This window comes from Phragmites australis, chromosome 12 (assembly GCF_958298935.1).
Source record: "Phragmites australis chromosome 12, lpPhrAust1.1, whole genome shotgun sequence".
Classification (NCBI taxonomy): Eukaryota; Viridiplantae; Streptophyta; class Magnoliopsida; order Poales; family Poaceae; genus Phragmites; species Phragmites australis.
This window is the reverse complement of record NC_084932.1, coordinates 441914-463624: the sequence shown is the minus strand read 5'-3', so window position 1 is coordinate 463624 and position 21711 is coordinate 441914. Positions and strand designations below refer to the sequence as shown.

The window sequence follows — 21711 nt, the reverse complement described above, 5'->3', positions numbered from 1 at the left end:
GAAAGATGTATAATATTTGGTTTGTTACATATGTATGGGTGCAAAAATAGTTAATATGGACATGTATAATTAAGCTAGGTTATACACATACGTAATCTCTATTTATATAAAATACGAGTTGATTCCAGTGTTATCTGTTTCCATCTCACCAAACCTATAAAATTCGAATAGGTTATCTACTTTTACCGTTCATCCTTGTCCTCCTGTATCATCGCTTTGTTACCGGCTACGGATATGAGACACATTTTATTAATAAAAATAAATAAAAAATTAGAAGAGAAATTAACAGATAATCTCATTCTTCATTTTTGGATCCCATCTAAAATCAAATTACAGCATCGCTCTCAACGTATTCATTCAGCGATGTTTCTATATCGTATCTATATTTTTAAACTTAAATTTAATATTATTACTCTAATATTTATATTTTTATTTCTATGCACTTGTACTTAGCTAGTTAAAATGAGCTTGATGATAGTGTTAGTATGCTACTCAGCTAGTGTGGATGGGAGCAGGCCACCAAATTTGGCCACTCCGGCTGCTCGCGTGTGGGGCCCACCTAAACAGCAAAGCAAAATAGCAGCAGCAACACCTGCTGCTATTTCCTTTCTTTCTTTCTTCAGAAATGATAAAAAAGAGAAAAGGAAATGCAGCTGGAGATATTACTCCAGTATATATAAGCCAGGAGAGGCAGAGCAGCTGGAGATATTTCCTTCTCCACTCCACTCCACCCCTCAACTTTCACTTTTTTACAAATCGCACCTTCTATGTTTACATTTTGCCCCCATGCCCAGTAAAAGCTAATTGCAACCAGCCCCCCCCCCCCCGACCGACCGACCGACCAGTCATGCCGACGCCGGTCGCTGCGGCGCGCCAGTGCCTCTCCCCCGCCGCCGTCACCGCCCTCGACGCCGCCGTCGCCTCCGCCAGCCGCCGCGCCCATGCCCAGACCACCTCCCTCCACCTCATCTCCTCCCTCCTCGCCCCCACAGCCCCGCCGCTCCTCCGCGACGCCCTCGCCCGCGCCCGCAGCGCCGCCTACTCCCCCCGCCTCCAGCTCAAGGCCCTCGACCTCTGCTTCGCCGTCTCCCTCGACCGCCTCCCCTCCTCTTCTTCAGCCTCCTCCTCCTCCTCCTCCTCCAACGAGGAGCCTCCCGTCTCCAACTCCCTCATGGCCGCCATCAAGCGCTCCCAGGCCAACCAGCGCCGCAACCCGGACACCTTCCACTTCTACCACCAGGCCACCACCGCGCAGCCCCCCACCGCCGTCAAGGTCGACCTCTCCAACCTCGTCCTCGCCATCCTCGACGATCCCCTAGTCAGCCGCGTCTTCGCTGACGCCGGATTCCGCAGCGGCGACATCAAGCTCGCCATCCTCCGCCCCGCGCCGCCCATGCCGCTACTCGGCCGCCTCCCCACGCGCGCCCGCCCGCCGCCGCTCTTCCTCTGCAGCTTCGCCGCCGCCGACGACGCCGGCGTCCCCTCGCCCGCCGGCGCCGGCGCCGGGGAGGAGAACTGCCGCCGCATCGCCGAGATCCTATCCCGCGGCCGCAACCCCATGCTCGTCGGCGTCGGGGCCGCATCCGCCGCGGCCGACTTCGCCGCCGCGTCCCCGTACCGCATCCTCCCGGTCGGCCCCACCTCCATCGGCCAGACGAACCTCGGCATGGCCGCGGCAACGGCCACCTCCGGTCTCATTGTAAGCATCGGAGACCTCAAGGAGCTGGTCCCCGACGAGGCCGAGCTCCAGGACAGTGGGCAGCGGGTGGTGACGGAGGTGACGCGGGTGCTGGAGATGCACAGAGCGGGGCGCGTCTGGGTTATGGGGTGGTCGGCCACCTACGAGACCTACCTCACTTTCCTCTCCAAGTTCCCGCTCGTCGATAAGGACTGGGAGCTCCAGCTGCTGCCAATCACCGCCGTGCGTCCTGCAGGCGGAGTCACGCCTCCTACCACCACCGTCGCTGCCTTGTCCAAGCCTGCTGCAGCTGCAAGTACAAGGTGAACAATCCTCTTCGCTCGCTTTTCTATCCATCTCGCATGAATTGTTTATTTGTTTGTTATGCATAAGATTTGATTAGCATCCATGCGCGGTGACTGCTGTGCTTAGTTAGCTTATTACTCCTACCAGGATGTTTCTTTTATGCCTGCTTAGCAGCACAAGTACTGTGATTAGTTTATGTTCTTGACTAGGTTAATGTTTGTAGAGTGTGGATCTCTGTGTTTGCCCGTTGTAGCATGACTATTTTTCAGACATGTCCGATGGCCCGAGTCATTTTTATAATACTGTAATCAGTATTAGAGCATTTTGTTTTCTTGAACACTCAGGATAGTAGAGCATTTTGGTCAATAAGCTCTTTAAATATGGTAATTGGTGACTAGAATGTTTTTCTTCTGTCTGTTCTGTTCTGTCCTGTCCTTTTCTACTGGTTTACTCATTCCACGATGCAGACTTCTTTTGATGAAGCTTGATCTGGAGTGGTGATATGCTTGCGTTAGTTATCTATCCAGTAGACATGCGTGTTGCATCTTGAGCTGTGCAGTTTATGCTGCTATGGCCATTGAATAATGCGGAGTTGTTTGGAGATTGAGTTCATAGTGCAGAATACAGACTTAAATCCATGTTGCCATAGTTTTTGTGACTTTGAGTTTCCAGTTGCACTCCACGTTTACTCCATTCTTCGTTTCTTCTGGATACATGATCGATTTAATCCGATTATTACACTAGACTAGATGTCTCTCCACTTTCTTTCTGGAAACAAGTTGTCAGTTGATGGGCCTGATGGCATCTGAACCTTCCATGTCATGTTGTTTTGGATGTTGTGTTGATGGCTGCTACCTGTATTCTTTATTGATTCCTTAGCTTTTAGGATGTGTTTGCTCACTTTTAACCTTTGCTTGGAGTTCTATGTTCCCATATTCATTTGATCTTTTGGATGTTTGTTACTACATATGCATGGCTTAAAGTAGAGGTTTCACTGCCTATATAGCATCTATGAAGTTACCATTTAGAGCTTGATAAAAAAAGAAAGAGAGTTGAGGTTGTGCACCGGAAGAAATACAGTTTCATGCCAAAAATGGCAAAAACTTGTGCTAAAGCACATGTGCTGTCTGAATCTCTAATGCACATGTTAGAACTTGGGGTCAGATGTGTAGCAACTGTACGTTATTTATGATTTTTGATCCGTAGCATAATTTCAACGATAATTAAGTAGCTGAAGGAAGAACCAGAGTTGGAGCACTTGATTGAAGCAGGACTTGGCTTGGCTTTTATTATGAACTCCATTTGCTCTGTTCTACCTTGATCGATCTCTTTTGTAGAGTCTTTTCTTTTGTGATTCCTAATTACGAGCCATCCTTTCAACCTTGATACTTTTGGTAATAAATAAACACAGCAGTATCCTGAATTAAAGATTGTTTGATTTGAACCATATCTTGCAGTTTAATGGCTTCAGCTTTAGATGATCTTCTCGATGTAGGAATATCTACAGCTAAATCTGGCTGGAAGTTATACACGTTCTTCGTATTTGTGTAAACAAATTTGGGTGATCCAAAATCCTGAATCTTGTATGGCGTTTCCATCTCTTGTGGAAAATGTTACTGACGAGAGATTACATGTTTACAAGTGCTGTTCATTACAAAGTGACATCCACTAGATGTCTACTGTTAAGGACTTTTCACTTATGTTCAGTAGCATCAACTGGATCTAACAGTTTCAAACTTGTAATTTGCAGCTTGATGGAGTCATTTGTTCCTTTTGGAGGATTTTTGTGCGATACCTATGAAGCAAACAGCCTTGCAGCAAATTCTTGCCCTCAGTCCCTGAGGTGTCAACAGTGCAACGATAAATATGAGCAAGAAGTTGCAACTATTGTTAGAGGAAGTGGCATTACAGCTGAAGCCCACCAGGAAGGTCTACCTTCCCTGCTGCAGAATAGCAGCATGATGGGTCCTAACAATGGATTTGATGCGGTCAAGGTGTGAGGCCACTTCTATCTTTTTGAATTTTGAAGTTAAATAGTGAATGCAACATGTACAGCACGTTGATAGTTGAATAATTTTGGATATGATTGGTATAAAAGATGCACAGTTTTTCTTCAGTGCAGGCTAGAGATGATCAGATGGTATTGAATTCAAAAATTTTGAATCTACAGAAGAAGTGGAATGAGTACTGCCTGCAGCTCCACCAAGGCTGCCAGAGGATCAATAGAGATCCGAACCAGTTATTTCCACATTACATTGGTGTTCCAGATGATAGGGAAAGAGCAGCAAATCCAAGCAAAGGTCCAGAGGTAGTTGCACTTCAAAGGGTGGTAGTTAAACCTTCTGCAGTGTCTGCTTCACATACCAACACAACTGCAAAGAGTATTTCATCGCCATCTATCTCCAGCCAAAGGAATGAAGACCTTGTACTGAAACTTCAAGTCAGGCAATCAAAAAGTGATGAACACCTTCAAGATAGGGGTGTGCAATCCCAACATAGCAACTCATCAAATTGTGATAATTGTGAAGATCATGCGTCACCATCATCTCCTGCACCTGTTGCGACTGATTTGGTTTTGGGCACCCCTCGCGAATCTTCTTCCAAGGATTCAAGTGTTGCTCAGTGTAAACATGGACAGGATGCCAACGGGTCTATCCACCTGATGCCCAAGAAGGTGGGCGGTTTAAATCTGAAGCCTCCACAGCTCTTTGTACAACCTTACTCTTGCTCCAGGATTTCCTCAAATTGGGGTCAAACATCACCTAGTGCTGTGCATTCAGCAGCTTCAGGAAGCACTTCTGCCTTTGGCCAATGGCAGAGGAGGCCTTCACCCCTCGCAGCACAAAGCTTTGATTTGAGCAATTACAAGCTACTTGTGGAACGCCTGTTCAAGGCAGTTGCAAGGCAGGAGGAAGCCTTGAGTGCTATTTGTGAATCCATTGTGCGGTGCCGGTCAATGGAGAGGCGCCGTGGTGCAAACAAGAAGAATGACATATGGTTTAGTTTTCATGGCCCCGACAGCATAGCCAAGCGGAGAGTTGCTGCAGCACTTGCAGAGCTGATGCATGGCAGCTCAGAGAACTTGATTTATCTGGACCTAAGTCTCCAGGACTGGGGTGATTCCAATTTCAGAGGAAAGACTGGCACAGACTGTATTGTTGAGGAGTTGAGAAAGAAGCGCCGATCAGTTATCTTCCTTGATAATATCGACAAGGCTGACTGCCTTGTTCAGGAGAGTTTGTCTAGTGCCATTGAGACTGGTAGGTTCTGCAACTCGCACGGGGGGAGGATGGTCAACCTTAATGACTCAATTGTGGTGTTGTCTACACGAATGATCCGAGGATGCAAAGATGCCTCTCTTGGGATGGAAGAGGACCATGCTTTCTCAGAAGAAAAGGTTCTTGCAGCTCACAGGCATCAACTGAAGATCTTAGTTGAACCGGGTGCAGCGAACATCAGTGGAGGCCCTGGAGGTAAAGTAGTAGTTTCCTCAAGGCATTCTGTCACCAACATTCAAGCATCTTTGCACTCAGGTTCTGTCAGTAAGCGAAAGCTCAACATTTCTGATGGGCAAGAAAAGCTACAAGAACAGCCGAGCACTTCAAAGCGACTGCATAGAGCATCAAGTGTTCCATTTGACCTGAACCTCCCTTTCAACGAGGCTGAACCCCATGATGATGACGACGACGATAGCAGCAGCCATGACAACTCATCCGGCAATCCAGATGGATCTGTTGAGAACCTCTTGCGATCAGTTGATGAGTCAATCAATTTCAAGCCATTTGATTTTGGTAAACTTTGTGAGGACATGCTGCGGGAGTTCAGCAATACCATGAGCGGCATTCTGGGTTCCGAGTGCAGGTTGGAGATCGATGTTGGGGCTATGGAGCAAATACTGGCAGCGGCATGGGCATCGGACTCAGAGAAGAGGCCTGTGCAGGCGTGGCTGGAGCACGTATTTGCCAGGAGCCTTGAGCAGCTGAAGCTCAAGTGTAAGAATGTGAGCAACTCTGTTCTGAGACTGGTCGCATGCGAGGATGCACCACTGAAGGATGACGGTTTTGGAGCCTTGCTTCCTTCAAGAATAATTCTAGATTGACAATGATATCTGTTGGTATAGGGATTGGATTGCTGTAAGTATTGGTTAGCCAACCCACCGTAGTATATCATCATTATTTTGTCGCTGAATAAGCTGTACGTATGTAGTCGTAGTCTAGTTCATGTTGATGCCTCGGGGTTCTTCCAATTAGCTGTACGTTTGTAGTCGTAGTCTAGTCCAAAGGCACGCCATTTTTCTAGTGTATATTGTAATGATGGATCGTTTACTGTGGGTTGTCAATATAAGCTAGGTTGATCCATGTATATATAGGTATATGGTGGTGCATTGTAGGCTGCTCATGTTGAGTTCCATAAGCAGGTTACCTTGTGCATTTGGCCAACTTGTCTATGTGTGTGCCTGTGGTGTGGCTAAACATAGATGTGTCCAATATATAATTCACGCGTGCGTATTCACCATGTAAACGAGCTGTTTTTATAGATAGATAGATAGATATACTGAACATCGCTTTCGTTTCGTAGCAAGCCTGCTGTTGCTTTTGCTGTCTTCTTAAGTCAGTTATAAGTGATAAGTCGTAATATTACATATCACTTATAACAAATAATAAGTGATGAGTAATATTATCACTCGTCACTTATTACTTAGATCTGTTTTAACACCTGATCAGTCACTGTACGGGCGAATAGTTACTTAACAGTTCTGTTCGCACAGTGTTGATAATTTTTATCAGTTTCGGTAGAGATTTTCTAATATCTTGTTGATTTGAAGTTTAAATTGGTGCTAGATTTTTCAAGGTTTGCATCCCTTTTCTTCTCCTTTTCTTCTCCTCTAACCCCTATTTAGTAGATTTGTTGTGCTTTAAGTTATAATCTGTTATTTTGTATCTTTATCTAAAATCTTAGTACTAATGAGTTATATTTATATTAGATTTGATACTAGGTTTACCCGATCTACTGTGAGATGTCACAGTTCTAGTGTATTTGTATGAAATTTTTAATCGCATAATTAATCATGAAATTAAGGTAATTGTTAATGAAGAATGAATATTTTTACATTAATTGTGGATGACAGGCAGAAATTGGATATACCTTGAGACCCGAACTTGTTCGGAGTAACTGAGCGGGGTGAAGCATTTCATGAGTAATGTCTTGGCGGATATGAAAGATCGTGGTAAAATGACAATGTATTATCCATGTCACGACTGCAAGAAGGATAAGAAATTTTCAAAATCAGACAATATTCATACACACTTGGTCATGCGTGGATTTAAAGAGAATTATACATATTAGAACAAACATAACGAGAAAGACCTTAACGAGGGAGAGTTGGATTAGGCCCTCTATACCGACAGTGTGGATCAGGGACTTACACCCGGTGAAATGGATTTTGTGGAGAATATGGACCATATGGTACGAGATGTTGAACGGCACAACGAGTACAACAATAGTGAGTTTGCTAAATTTCAAAACTTTGTGCTACACTACACACAAATCGAATCAAACTCTTACCTTACACAACACACAAATCGAATCAAACCCTTACCTTACACTACACTACATAGATCAAATCATACTAGCACTCGGATACTAGAGCGTGAGAGCGAGTGATACTAGCAGTTTCGTGAGGAGAGTGAGGGAGATGAGCAGTCTCTTGAACTTATCGTCACTTTAGTGAGGGTACTGGGAAGCAAGGGGTCACATTTGAATAGTTATCCGGGTCTTTTAACTATATACGGATCTTAGAAGACACCATCTCTGATAATATCACAGATGGATTTTCCTCAACATCGTTTGTGTCTTGTGCCCGAATACACATACGGTTTTAGATAAAACCCGTCTATGATCTTTTCACATATGGTTTTTTCTCAAAATTTTTCTCAAACATCGTCCGTGTCTTGTGCCCTAACATGCATATGGGTTTAGATAGAACCCGTCTGTGACACTAGCACATGCGGGTTTTCTTCAAAACTGTCTATGCATTTGTCATATACACAGACAGATTTTTAAAAGCCGTTTGTGAGTTCTGGCACATCCATAAGGGAGGTCATGTTACAGATACATCTCCTTAGTAACCGTCACTGTGTATTTTTATCAGTGACAGATCGTAAGAAACCGTATGTGATACTTTATCTGCTGTTTCGTGGATTCGAAACATGCGCTTTTGTATTCGAATTGTTGTATATGTATATCGCTGCATCACGGGCATGCCAATATACACACAATATACAAAAAGAAATAGAGACAATTGTAATAGAAACACATAACTTTATTCAATCATTATCAAAATCATAAAGTACAGTTTCATCCGATTACAATTGCTCACACACACGTACAACTCACACGCTATTGCCTAAGTCTTCAAGCGATCATATATCCTGGTTCTCGTGGTCTCGCAAGACCTCTGGTTAATTACGTCCGGCTTCCCGGGCAACCTTCGATTAAGCTGCTTTGCTACTGGTCGTCGTCAAGTCATCTCTGAGTCTGCAAGACTATAGTCACACACATCATCGATAAAGTAAAGTGAGTGTTAGCGAAAAATAAATAAAAGGATAAGGCGGGACAAACAGTCTAGCGTGAGTTTTATGGACTATTTATACATCCTGGGTCATCATCGATCACACAAGCCTCAAAATTGTAGCCCATCATCATCGGTCGCAGCCTCAGGTACCACAAAGAGATAGAGGGAGAGAGAGTCCAGCTACATGATAGTTCACCAGCTACAACCTCTCGGGAGCCCGGTGAACTGCAACGTTTCTGAACTCCTATCTACAACCCCTAATATAGCGACATCCCACAGGCAACCGAGCCACACATGCAAAAGGGTAATAGCAGCAGCGGTAGAGGGCAAGCGATGACATTCATGGCAGCCAACAACTTAGCACAAGTATCAGAATTATCAAGAAGGGCAGCCAACAGGGGAAACCCTTATACCAACTTCAACCCGCAATAGAGCATAACTCAAGCCATCATCGGGACAAGTAACAGAGAGGGCAAGACACTACAAACCACAAGCCACCACCATATCAGGCACTAGCGAGGCCAAACATCACTGAAAGTAAGCCATCACCAAGCAGAGGGGCGCATACACATCAAACCCATCATAAACTCAGTTGCAGGACGACAGTAAGGAAAGGGGCATAGAGCCATCAAGACAACCATCAACTAGCCAGGGGAAAAGAAGCATCAATAGCCGACCATACTTGTGAATGGCATCACAAGAGTATCAGGTAACAGGGTAGTAAAGGGGCTCAACATCAGAAAGCCCTATCATCACCACAATGCCAGATGAAACCCTGTATAGCATGACTATCTAGAATAGCTAATCACCTCAAAGCTTCAAGCTTGATCCCAGGATAGCACGTGTTCTTGTGCGACTGGTTGCAACTCGAATTTCAGTATGTAGTTCAGGGCAGGCTTCCACACTACTTGAGCTTCTCGGTTTCGGCCCAGCTATCGCCACGACTCAAGGTGTGGTCAGTTTGGTAGTAGACGACATCGCCATGGTCGCTGACGAAGTGATCCACTCTGAGGCTCCTGAGGAACACGCCAAAGAGGTGAAGTGGCAGCGGCCCTGACTTGTCCGGCTCCCGGTAGTATCTGCCCAGCACTGGCCTCGCCGCCTTGGTCTGTTCTTCGTTTTCATTTCACAGGACAAGCAGGTTCAGTCAGTACTCAGATGCAGTGAACAGCGGTAGAAAGAAGCAGAGAAGCAGCAGTAGAATGACGTTCTTGTAATGAACTTACAGCTTCGACGAGGTGGTAGTGTGGGATCTGGGGGAAGAGGTGGTGGATCACATGGGTGCCAATGTCGTGGTGGATGCTGTTGATCCAGCCGTAGTCCCGGTCCACCGTCGTCAGGGCCCCGCGCAGGTAGCTCCATTCCTCGCCGCGGTACCAGGGGAGGTCGGGGTGGCCATGGTGTTGCAGGTACGTCACCATGTCAAGCCACATCACAAACACCTGCGGCATCCAGTTTCATTTCAGTCGATTGCCTTGCCTAGCTAATCTCTACCTTATAATTTAAAAATACTTAGCTAGTTTGAGATGGAGCAGGAGTTGCTTAGAAGCTGCTGCAAAGACTGACAATAGTGGTTGCTTACAAGGTATGGGACCCCGTACACCTTGAGCACCTGCAGGGGTCCTAAGGCGCACGCCATGGCGAGGAGCGAGGCGAGCATGATGCACCAGCAGGTGGTTGACACCACCACATGATTCCTCTCGTTGGGGCTGAACAGATCGCTGCTCGGCAGAAAGTGCGAGCCTTTCTTGTCGGGTGTCCTGTACCACTGCAGGGAAGGGACAGCATCAAATCAAACTGTCTTTAGTCCAATTGATTTTCAATCAGTTGGTTTTCAGTTTGGGACTGGACTGGACTGGACATTTTTTTTGTGCATGCACGTATATATTCAGATAGATGCATGATAATAGACTCTACCGAATGGCATACATCCAAATGCTATCTTCCCAAAATTCAACTCCCAAATACCACCAGGCCAGTTAGCAGTGACACGGATGAACAGTAGCCACTAGGAAAGTACTGAGACAAGAAAAACTGGTGCAATTCAAACAGATTCTCAGTGCTTTTCCAGATGCTACTGTTCATCCGCCATCCGGTAGGTGGTGAATAGTCCATTGCCCCTGATAATAGTGCGGCTTGCTGAAGATGAATTACTACGATACGTACGAGGTAGAAGGGGAAAGCAAACAGTGCAAGCGGCGGCGTGAAGAGTAGCAGCTTGGCGCTTATTCCCAGCTTCCGGTATAGCTTCTCCGTGATCTGCTTGCTCCAGATGCATTCATATTGCACAACCATTAAATAGCATCGATCAGTAGTTACTTAGTTAAAACTTAAAAGTGAGCAGGCAAATGGAACTGAAATCCCAAAAGAAGTAGCTAGTTTAGAAATGAATGGTCAAATGTGTGTCAAACTTAAGTGGGACAAAAATTAACCCAATCCAGGCATGAAGCATCTACAGATCACGAGGCCAGATCCACTTGCCTGTGTGGACGGGATAAATATAGGTCCTGTTTCGCAACTGAAACTTATAGTTTTTTTTCTGGAAAACTGTTTATCTGAAAAGTTACTTATGGTTTATGAAAAAAAGTAATTAGTTTATGGATTTAATATATGTTACAGAAACTAGATCCTTAGAGGTCGTCGATTCTCAAACCTTTAATATATGTTACAGATTCATCATGATTTTATAGCGTGTGATATCAAATTAATACTCTGGGAAATTAATAACGATTTTAATTAATTTATTTATCTTCATAAAAATTAAAGATTGTGATTCCTTCCTGTCGCGACAGTTGAGATCAGCAGGTGAGCAGTAACTACTAACCGGGTGCCATGATTCGTCCCTCTCGATGTGGCCGTGGTTCTGATGGTGCTTTGTGTGGCTGATCCTCCTGCACGGACGCACATATCAATGCAACCAGACCGATGGATGAATTCTCTCTGTGTACTCAACTTTGTAAATCACTAGAATATGATTCTCCGTGTACTCAACTTTTTAAATTACAGGCAGAAGAAATACCTAGATGCCTTGACCGATCGATTGAATAAAATTAGAGAGAGAGAGAGATGTATAGCTAGCTTAGGTACCATCCATTGTAGGGGATGAGGACGAAGGAGAAGAGAAGATGGCCCACCACGCTGTTGAGCAAACCGCTGTCGGAGAAGCTCCCGTGGCCACTGCAAATTAAGCAGCAATCACATAGATTTTGGTCACTGATTAATTGGTTTATAAATGCTGCATTGCTTCCTAATCGAGATGCATGCGTGCATGCTTGCTAATTTGTACGCGACAGTAGAAAAATACGACGAGCGCGCGCACCAGTCGTGGCCAAGGGCGAAGAGCGCCCAGAACATGATCCCCTGCGCCGCCCAGTAGAGCGGCCACAGCGCCCAGCTGTCCAGCGCTGCCGCCGCGAGCGCCAGCCCCGCCACCGCCGCCACGTCGCGCGCCACGTACGAGAGCGACCGCCAGGGGCTCTTCCGCCAGCAGTGCGCCGGCACGGCAGCGCGGACGTCGCCGATGCGGAAAGGCGGCGGCTTGCCGGCGTCGAAGAACTGGCTGTCCTCCGTCGCCTTGGCCACGGCCTCTTCAACCGGGCGCCTCATCGTCGTTGCCGTGGCCACAGTCGGTGGGCGTCGAGGCTACTTATAAGCGATCCATCCAAGCAAGCAGGCCCGCACCATACATGATCCAGGGCTCGGCCAGCCCGGCCCGGCCCGGCCCGGCCTGGCTCAAGAATACTGTTAAACGGCCTGGGGCATTTGGAAAGAACGAAATAATAGAACTTTCCAAAGCTTAGCAGGAGATCTGGTACAGGTCGCCAAAAGGATCAAGCTACAATTTAAACAATTCCAAGGCACGTTGGTTATTTGAATTCGCTTTGTTTCTAGCTAGTAGTGGCAAAGACTCTGCACATGTTGTTTTACTTGGTGATGCCCTATAATTTTTCTTTTCGGTATCTTTTTACTCCTTCTCTAATAAAATAGGCAAATCCCATGCCGTTCTTTCAGAAAAAAATATATCATTTCTCCATCCATGTCTTCCTTTCTTTCTGCAGAAATATAACGCACAATTTGTAGCGCGCAAGTGCTTCTGTGGTATGTCCCGGGCTTATATCCGAGTGATGTTAGACTAAGTACATCCACCATAAGTTTGTTATGTGACGGTGTTCACTATCTTTGATCTAGTTTAGCTAGTTAATTGGTCAATAATGTGGTGTTTTAGATCTAGTTTAGATAGGTAGTCTGTCCGCTATGTTTGCAGTTTTATACTTAGTTTTTATTTAATTAACTGATGTGATTATATGTATTTTAGATATGCAGAGACTAGAGATAAACTCTTTTATGGTAGTAGTTTTTTTAATGTAACAATAAGAGTCATAAATCTTTAATTATTGAAAAAAATAAATCAATTCCTAGCTACCCATATTCATACAGGAGCAAGACCGTCGATTAGCATGTGCAGGATGGACGACCGCACAGGACCCCATCCTACAAGGGTCTTATATAGCTATCAGGTCTATTTTACTAAAGTTAATTTCTATAATTTTAGGTTATTAATTAGGTCAGCAGCCTATTAATTTGGCTATTCATCTCACTGTGAACAGCTCTTGTGAATTTTCATGCGAAGATTAGATAGAACTATACTGCTAATATTAAGCATGTTGTAGTCTTTAGGTGCAACTGAATTTTTATCACCCGTTCAAATTAGATACTATGATATAGCATATAGAATATAAATAGACTCTTCACAAACCACAACTCTCCTAGATCGGACATTATTATATTTTTATGAATTTCTCAAATATTCCTCTTTTATTTATAAATATTAACCACATATAACATTAATTCTGTTTTAACGGTAGATATAAATTATATTCGAGAAAAAATATCTTTTTTTTAGAGTGTAATTTTAATTTCACACAGGGCCTCAATATATTGCGGTACGGCCCTGTACAGGAGTGCGAAAGTCCGGGATGTGATGTTGTCGCCTTAGTTTAATTTGTTGGCCTCGCGTGCGAATGTAGTATGTTGTCAGTAGGATTCCGATCATGGTCTCCTGCTTCGGCTTCTTCCTCGTCAATACAACTTGAGAAGAGAAAGGAAGTCTAGTTATCACTACTTCTATTTTTTTTACTTGTAGTTTATGTTATTGATATAGTCTATAATGTATGTATTTGATTATTGTTTTTAAGCATATATTATCTAAATTTATAAAAAATATAATCATGTGAAAATATTTTCATGATAATTATACTAATATTATTTTTATGTGATAAATCTTAATACTTTTATATATATTAATGATCAAAATTTATAAAGTTTGTCTGCAGCATCTCTAATGGTATGTTTGGTAGAGTTCTCTGAGCAGCTTATCGAGTGTAATTAGAAGAGTTAGGCTTAACAACAATTTTCAATTTTAGCTATAAGAGTGAAATATGTGGAAATGATTCCTTTAAATAAACTAGATGCCGAAAACTAAAAAAAAATAGGTTCTTCTAATTCACTCCTTATACAAAATTACTTTATTCATAGAGTTTATTATAGGGAATCACTTTTAATCATATAATTATTTTCTTCAAAAATTTAGATAAAAAAGAGTTTTACCATACAAACCATTATATATATATACACCTTTTTGACACTTGGTGTCGTACCAACCCAGCTCATTCCACATTAGGGCGTGCCGTGTCTGGACCAGACAAAAATACCCTACCTCGTGCCGATCATTTTAACCTGGTACAGTTGAAGATCTTTACATATGTCCATGTCGGAGAAAGAGTGCAGCTAGCTGCAAAATAAACACGTACCGTGCATTCTGGTCACCTAGTAAGGTCCTTGCTTTGCAGGCACCACATATCATAAGAAAATAAATGGACGTACTGACCTTGCGTGTGCGAGGGACGAAACACATTTTTCATGAGAAAGCTCACACGAAACCTCCAGGCAGGTGAGTGTCCTAATCAAACAGAGAAATTAGTAACAAGCACAAGCAATAATTCAATGTCCCTAACTAGGTAATTGTCGGAACTGGATGTCGGGTTCTCGTGTATCTTGTATGTCAGTTCTTATATCAAGTAGCACATACGTATCTAATTTAATAAAATAATATTAAATATATATATATATTAAATAAAATAATTATTTAAAAAGAGCGAACAATTATTTTGTGGACTAAGATCCATAGCAGATCAGTATGATAGAAGAGCTTACAACGGAATAAAATAGAACAACCAATGCCACATGCAACTTGAGAGAGGACACGATCTTAAACTTCTTCTCTTTAATTTCATCTGGATCGAGGTTGATCTCCATCTCAATAATCTGAAAGCAACAAAAATTAAGTACGGAATGTACTTAATAAGTCCTAACACTACTTCAACAAGTTAAGTAGATGCATATGGGAAGTAATAAAGGAGTAAGCCGTAGGACTATAATTTAGGTGTAAAGTCAGTTTTACATGCATTGTGAATTAAGATATTACACTTAATTTAAACTAGTTAAACAAAAGTCATGTTTAATTGATAAAAATTATTAGCACTGAGGGAAAGCTATCCGTTCTCCTGCAGTTCTCATCTTTTAGCTGGTTGATACCTAGTCCAACCAGTTTTAATGGCATCCAACCGGCTTTCTCCAAAGTATGGGCTCACCGCCCACTCACACTTCAAGGGATAGACACACTGCAAATCTAATCATTGTGAACCTGTAACTTCACATATCTATGATTGTGGACATGACTATTCGAATAGATTTACACTATGTAGAGATTGTATATTGTACCCACACAATATACTAAGCCTCTAATCCGTTATAAGCGGATGAGTGAATCATATCGAGACCCCGTATCTATCCAGCATTGTGCTACGCGATCCACCCATGGGACAAACATGGGTCGGGAATATTGGATTAATCATGGCTCAAACTTAGCCATTGCATTGTCACCAGCTAGCCCTTGTATTGTGCATATTAATGAGTCTTTTTCTAAGTTATCGTTGCACCCCTGCCTCCAAGGTGAGTACTGAGCTCAGCTAATGGCGTGTGAGATCAAGTTCTTCCCACAACAGAATGCATGGTTGCACGGGGTGGTTTAGCACAACAGCTCAGCGATTTGGTCCTTACACGACCGGGGCAAGCATCTTCATATTAGCAATCCTCCCCTGAGGACTTGCTTACCAGAAGGCATCATTCTCAAAGGAATACCAGCAGTTGATAGCCTCTAACTTTCAGAGGACTACCCTGCTCACTCCCGCCAAAGTGGTTTTTTGGGTTTTCTTAACACCACACTATTTTCCACCACACATACCATCAATCACCTTAATACATTTCGCTCATTTGTAAAGCAAGTGATCATAATAATAAGTGATTAAGTACTCTTTGAGGAGAGAGTAAACGTCTCTGAAGAGAGCAGAGTAACCAGCTCTATGCATACTAGTTGATAAGGTTTTATCCAATATCATTATATTATGTATTAGGAGTATTCTAGGATTACTATTTGAATATTGCGAGTAGTAATTGTAGTATGACTCAGTACATGGGTTATAACTAACACCAGTATTTAAAGAGAAACTATTATATAGCATTTATGTATAAGTATCATGTTTTAGTTCATCATTTTATTATATTGTAAACATAGAATCAGCATGATTAGGAGTTAGGGTTTGCCTAGATAAAGGTTAAATCTCACTTGGCCTTGTCGTTTGAGTCTTCTGGTGTTGGTGTAATAGGTAAGGGGATGTCCCACAAGACGGACCTAATGCTGCCAAATGTCAGTCGGTTGTTGATATCCTCGAGACCACGGCTTGACCCTATGACTAGGGCTAGGCTCAGTCGACCATTCCCCTTGTCGAAGGAGAAGACCATGCGACCAGACTATGCTAGTCGCAGGGTAGGTACACACGTAACCAGTCAAATCATATTAAATGCCATATACTTAAAAAAATTTCTTCCTCAGTCACCTCCTTTCGGTTAGTATGGTTGTGGGTAGATGTAAAATCAGAGTGACCCATCACGTAATATTTAACGCTATAAGACGGCCTCGCAGCTGAGCATAATAGCGCTCGACAGACGTGACAAGGCATGTAGGGTGAGCAAAGCAGGTTGGGCATGCATACCCTCTGTAATGATGAGTTAGGAATAGTTAGCTTTCTCAAGAGTATGTCTGCTACATAACTTGGTACAGTTCATTTGTATTGTTCTCCTTTCCCCCCTTATATAAATGGGAAGCACCCGTCTTGTAAAGGACGTGAGAGAAACAGTTCCTCCATTTCATAAGAAAGTAAATATGACTTATAGCTATTATCCCACGTGATGTCTGAACCTAGATAAATCCTTGCGTTCTTGATCCATTTAATCCAGCCACAAGAAATGTAGATCAACACGCCCCATTGTTCGGTACTCCCCGGATTCATTTTCAGGGATCATCCCCCGACACCCAGGTTCTTCATCATCGGGTCCCATCTTTAGTTCATTCTTCGCGTCCTTGCTTAGATTCTTAGCTTTGATCCTATGCAGAGTAATGATGAAAAGCGTACAACAACTAAGCAAAGGAACACTAGAACAAAACCAAAGGAACACCAAGTGAAAGAACAACCGAGGAAAACAACAAAAGCTAGCCTAGAAGGAAGACGATCAGCGACTCTTAGCTATATGAAACTGACATATAGAATATAGCGAGGTTATTGTAAGACCCCAGACTGCCGGGATCTTCTGTGCCTCCTGTATTAGTCCCTGGATTACATAACTGATACGCACAGTATAACAGTTATAGTATCACAGTCAAACTTCGTATGCAAATAGTAAGGTTTTGGGTACAAAAGGCTTACAATCCATACCGAATATTACAAGAATGGTCTAGCTGCTATCAAAACATATAACGGAAGCAAAAGCCCAAGCCACAAGCAGCGATGGTGTGAACGCAACTTCAGAGACTACTCTTCATCCCCGGCTTTACCTCTGATGAAGTCGACATTGGCTTCTTCATCGGAATGACAGCAAGAGTGAGTATAGAAGATACTCAGCAAGCCCTAAACTACTTCAAGATGTTGATAGATGCATCAAGAGTTTATTCAAGGATAAAGCTTTACGGTTTAGATTTAAGCGTAAAACAGTTTATGCAGATATCCAATTGTATCAACTATGATCGACTTTAAAATATTTTAAGTAGTTTAAAACCCAGTGACGAGCTGTATCTGGGGTTTCTTGGTCCTGGGAGGGGCTACACCTCACTCCGCAGTCCCTATTATCACATCTGGTGTACCTCTAGTACCACACAACTTCTGGCTGATTGAGCTAGGAACCTCATCACATGGACATCTAGTCCACACACTCACTCATCAAGATGCACGCACCCGAAGTCTAGTAAAAAAGGTTCTGCCTTCGCACTAGGAATCCCGAGGAATGCCTACATGCCATCTAAGTGGGCGCAAGAGGGAACGGGGAGGCTCACCTATCATAGGAACGACGACGGGCGGGGCGATGACCGGCGATTTGTCAAAGAGGCAGCGACGACACTGCTTGGCTACTGGCTCGGGCGAGCTCCCATCGGGCTTCCGGCGATTGGATGGCGGCACAAGGACGGTGGCAAGGTCCTGAAGCTCCTCGGCAGCACGTGGTCAGCGGATTGATGACGGCAAGGTCGCGGTGGCGGTAATGGCGACGACGGGAGCGCAGTGGCGAAGCAAAATGGGGAAGAAGGGCGAGAGAAGGGCTGGCTGTGCTATTTATAGACGGGTGAGGGAGCACAGGGAGGTGGTGCATGTGCTGGAGTCATGAGGACGTCGACGACGAGGTGGTGGCCGGCGCCCACCTTTTTCTCCAGGGTATGGGCTACCTGCGCCAGCTAAGCATGGGCGGGGGTTGCGGAAGTCACGCGTGCAGGGCATGGGAGGAGAGAGGATGCCCGCGCGAGAGAGAAGAACGGGGAGCCAGTCGGGAGATTTTTCTCGGAGGGGAGCGGCGATCGGCGCGGCGCGATCGTGAGGTGGAGGAGGGAGAAGGGAGAAGACGGCGCGGGCGCGCGTGGGCCGGGCGCGGCACGCGAGAGGGGGGAAAAGAAAAGAGCTGGGCTGGCTGCTGGGCCGAAAGAGAGAGAGGAGAGGAAATCGGGCCGGGAGAAAATAGAAGGAGAAAAAGAATGAGAGAAAGAAAATGATTTTGGAATAAATTAAATTAGAGAATTTGAATTTGGTTTTGACTTTGGATTAGGGTCAACTCAAATAAACATATTTGATTTGTGTATTGGACTTGGATCTCGAGACTTTTGAAGATGATTTAAATCCAAGAATTTGAATTTGAATTGGATTTGAGCTGAATAGAATCTAAGAGTAGGTTTTGAAATTGAGAGACATTTAATTTCAAACCACCACACAAAGAACCATAAGAATCTCAAACCAAAACATATGAACAATCTAATGCAGAGATTACTTTGAAATTGACTTTAGTGCTATTTGGAACACTTATTCAACTTAGCACATCTAATGTACATGAATGTATATATATACCCACATACTTATCTTCTTAACCTTAGTTAGCTTAATAAACCCTAAATTTTTTTAATTTGGAGCTAAATTTACAACTAAATAAACATGCTCAAACTCAGGATGTTACAGTTATCTAGTGAAGCTGAATCAAATTGTTAATCTAATCATTTTATTAACTCAGGAGAAAGCCTAATCAAGTATTATAGTTATCTAGGTGAGACTCTATTTGCTTAACTGTCGTTAATCGACAACTAAGGTTCTTTACGGGCGTGTTTGGATGGTCGGCTCTCCTCGTGCTTGCATCCGCGCGTGCAAACGTATCTGCTCAGCGCGTGTTTGGTTGCTCTCTCGCCTGCACCCGCCCGTGCAAAAGCATCGAGCGAGCCTGGCTCCGCGCGTACGCCGGAATCGGACGTACGCGCCGGGGCTAGCTCGCTCGATGCAAAAATACAGTGCATAATAATTTTTTATTTAACTTTAGATTTTATTTAGTTGTACAAGAGTGATCCAAAAATTCCAAACATTTTCGTGAGCAAACTAGAGCTCACTAGTAACCCATTTTAATTAATTTGATCCAAAAAATCTAAGTCAATATTTAATTAAAATTCTTCAAAAATCATAAAAAATTCACTAATATTCTTATCCTGTGATGTACTAATTTATAAAAATATTTTCAACCTAGATTATTTGGTAAAAAAGTGAGTTCCTTTGTAATACAACGTATACTCATGCGGGCAACCAAACACAATCTTTTCTCAGCCAGACTCAGCACATGCAGCCAACCAAACAAACCCTCATGCATCAACTCAGCCTGACTCAACTTAGCCTGTATGACTCGTACGAACCAGACTGAGGATATTCGGGCAACCAAACACACCCTACGTGTATGTGAAGGTACGTGTACTAATATGTGTAGAAGCTATACTCTCATATATATATATATATATATATATATATATATATATATATATATATACATGGTACATATATGTATGTATATCTCTACGAGATATTCCAGGATGCTGAGAGTTATACTAATCTACCTAGGTTGAAGACCGATTCTACGAACTTCTGGTATCTACCACGGTTTAGCTTACCGATCGGAGCTCGGTCTCAGTTACCGAGCTCTGGTGGTAACTGAAAATTCGCGATTACCGCGGTAACCAATCGAAAATTAGAAAAATTTGGGCAAAATTTATTTGGTAAAATTTGAAATTTGGGGAAAAAATCGCGATTTTAGCCGCTCGGTAACTGGTCGGTTTGGACCGAGCGGTTTTTGCGATTTATCGAGAGGTTTTTTTGAATTTTTTGTATTGTCGGTAACCGCTCAGTTTTCTCGGTAACCGCTCGGTTTTCTCGATTTATCGAGTGGTTTTCTCGATTTTCAGTGAAGTTCAACGAAAAAATCTAAAAAATATCTCAATCTTGTAAAATCAATAACTAGTTCATCTGAGCTTCAAATCTAGTGAAACAAAATTTGTTGGTTTTTTTTAACATGATCTACATGATAAAGTATTTATACTCATAAAAAATTTCAAAATTTTCTGTGAGAAAATGTATTTGTTAAACCAAGTTAAATGCATAGTTTACTCTTTGCTAATCCAAAAATCATGAAACTAATTTTGTTAGTCTTCTTACGTGATCCTATATCTTATAAAAATACATGAACTCATGAATTAGTTATTGTAACATGCAGGATTGTGTAAATGTGTTGCAACTAGATTAATTCATAACTGACCCATCACATCTCAAAAATTAGTGAAACTACTCTTATTAGTTTGTTTATACTATTATTTACGTAGGAAAAATAATAGTACACATGAAAAGGTTAATTACAGTGCTGTTTCTTAACATATTCACTTTATACTTGTGAACTTTGTAAAAATTATAGAGAAATTAATACAACTCTAAATAAAGTGAAATCAATTTTAAAGATCCTCTTAAGATACATTTTACACAAGAAAAATATGTGTTTACATGTTAAACTTTTCCTTAACATGAGTTAATAACTGAGCCGCACGCTTCAGTTTTTTTCATTTTTTTCAAACTTCCTCCCTGTAGAATATGATGCAAACGACATTATTTTTGAAAAAACAATTTCGCACAAGGTCTTATAATTGTGTCTAGGTTTTTTAAAGATTTTTTTGAATTTATTTATTATTCGAATTTTTTGAATTCAAATTCGGTTACCGTTCGGTTTCTGAAACCGAACCGGATCAAGATGGTCGGTTATTGCGATTTTTGCTCAGTTACCGTCGGTTTTTTAAACCCTGGTCTCTACTAAAGAGCTATACGGGCAAAGCTATTCTAGTTTAAACTACTGTTAACTCTACTGACAAAACATCTATCCTCTAAGCTATAAAGACTAAACTACTCCAGGATTTGCGACTAATTACATCTAGAGACTAAACATAAATTAATAATCTACTATGTGCGTTAATTATTAAGCTAACCTTTAGTTATTCTAAAAACTATTCTTAATTAATAAAAGAATTAATCATACATTCAAACGAGATTATCATACGTGACTAAAGTACAATTCTAGTGTAAAACATGATTACCCTAGACTTAAATTTATTTATGGGCTAACTAAAAGCTAAGTCTATTTCTAGGTTAAAAGTGCTCCGGCAAAAATTAAAGCGGAATGAAAAATTAAAGGAGCTTCTAAAAATATA

General features: G+C 42.6%; 2 protein-coding genes across 2 annotated transcripts; one reads left to right on the top strand and one right to left on the bottom strand.

The window, feature by feature from the left end:
• The first annotated feature begins 709 nt into the window (after window positions 1-709).
• LOC133886720 (protein DWARF 53-like) lies at window positions 710-6348 on the top strand. Its single transcript, XM_062326514.1, has 3 exons — window positions 710-2001; window positions 3735-3978; window positions 4107-6348. The coding sequence occupies exons 1-3, from the start codon at window positions 848-850 to the stop codon at window positions 6081-6083; spliced, it is 3375 nt and encodes a 1124-aa protein (XP_062182498.1). The 5' UTR covers window positions 710-847; the 3' UTR covers window positions 6084-6348.
• A 2820-nt stretch (window positions 6349-9168) lies between these two features.
• Window positions 9169-12164, bottom strand: LOC133886719 (fatty acid desaturase DES3-like). Its single transcript, XM_062326513.1, has 7 exons — window positions 11878-12164; window positions 11646-11735; window positions 11383-11449; window positions 10725-10817; window positions 10141-10326; window positions 9785-10000; window positions 9169-9666 (listed from the first exon to the last, which is right to left on the bottom strand). The coding sequence occupies exons 1-7, from the start codon at window positions 12162-12164 to the stop codon at window positions 9463-9465; spliced, it is 1143 nt and encodes a 380-aa protein (XP_062182497.1). The 3' UTR covers window positions 9169-9462.
• Window positions 12165-21711: the final 9547 nt, after the last annotated feature.

Bases quoted from the DNA above. Each gene is read 5' to 3' on its own strand.
- LOC133886720 (XM_062326514.1), top strand. From the start codon at position 848: ATGCCGACGCCGGTCGCTGCGGCGCGCCAGTGCCTCTCCCCCGCCGCC. The intron at 2,002-3,734 runs GTGAACAATCCT...TGTAATTTGCAG, and splicing joins GCTGCAGCTGCAAGTACAAG to CTTGATGGAGTCATTTGTTC. The intron at 3,979-4,106 runs GTGTGAGGCCAC...TCTTCAGTGCAG, and splicing joins ATGGATTTGATGCGGTCAAG to GCTAGAGATGATCAGATGGT.
- LOC133886719 (XM_062326513.1), bottom strand. From the start codon at position 12,164: ATGAGGCGCCCGGTTGAAGAGGCCGTGGCCAAGGCGACGGAGGACAGC. The intron at 10,818-11,382 runs GTTAGTAGTTAC...TGGAGCAAGCAG, and splicing joins GGGACGAATCATGGCACCCG to ATCACGGAGAAGCTATACCG. The intron at 10,327-10,724 runs GTACGTATCGTA...CCTTCCCTGCAG, and splicing joins TTGCTTTCCCCTTCTACCTC to TGGTACAGGACACCCGACAA.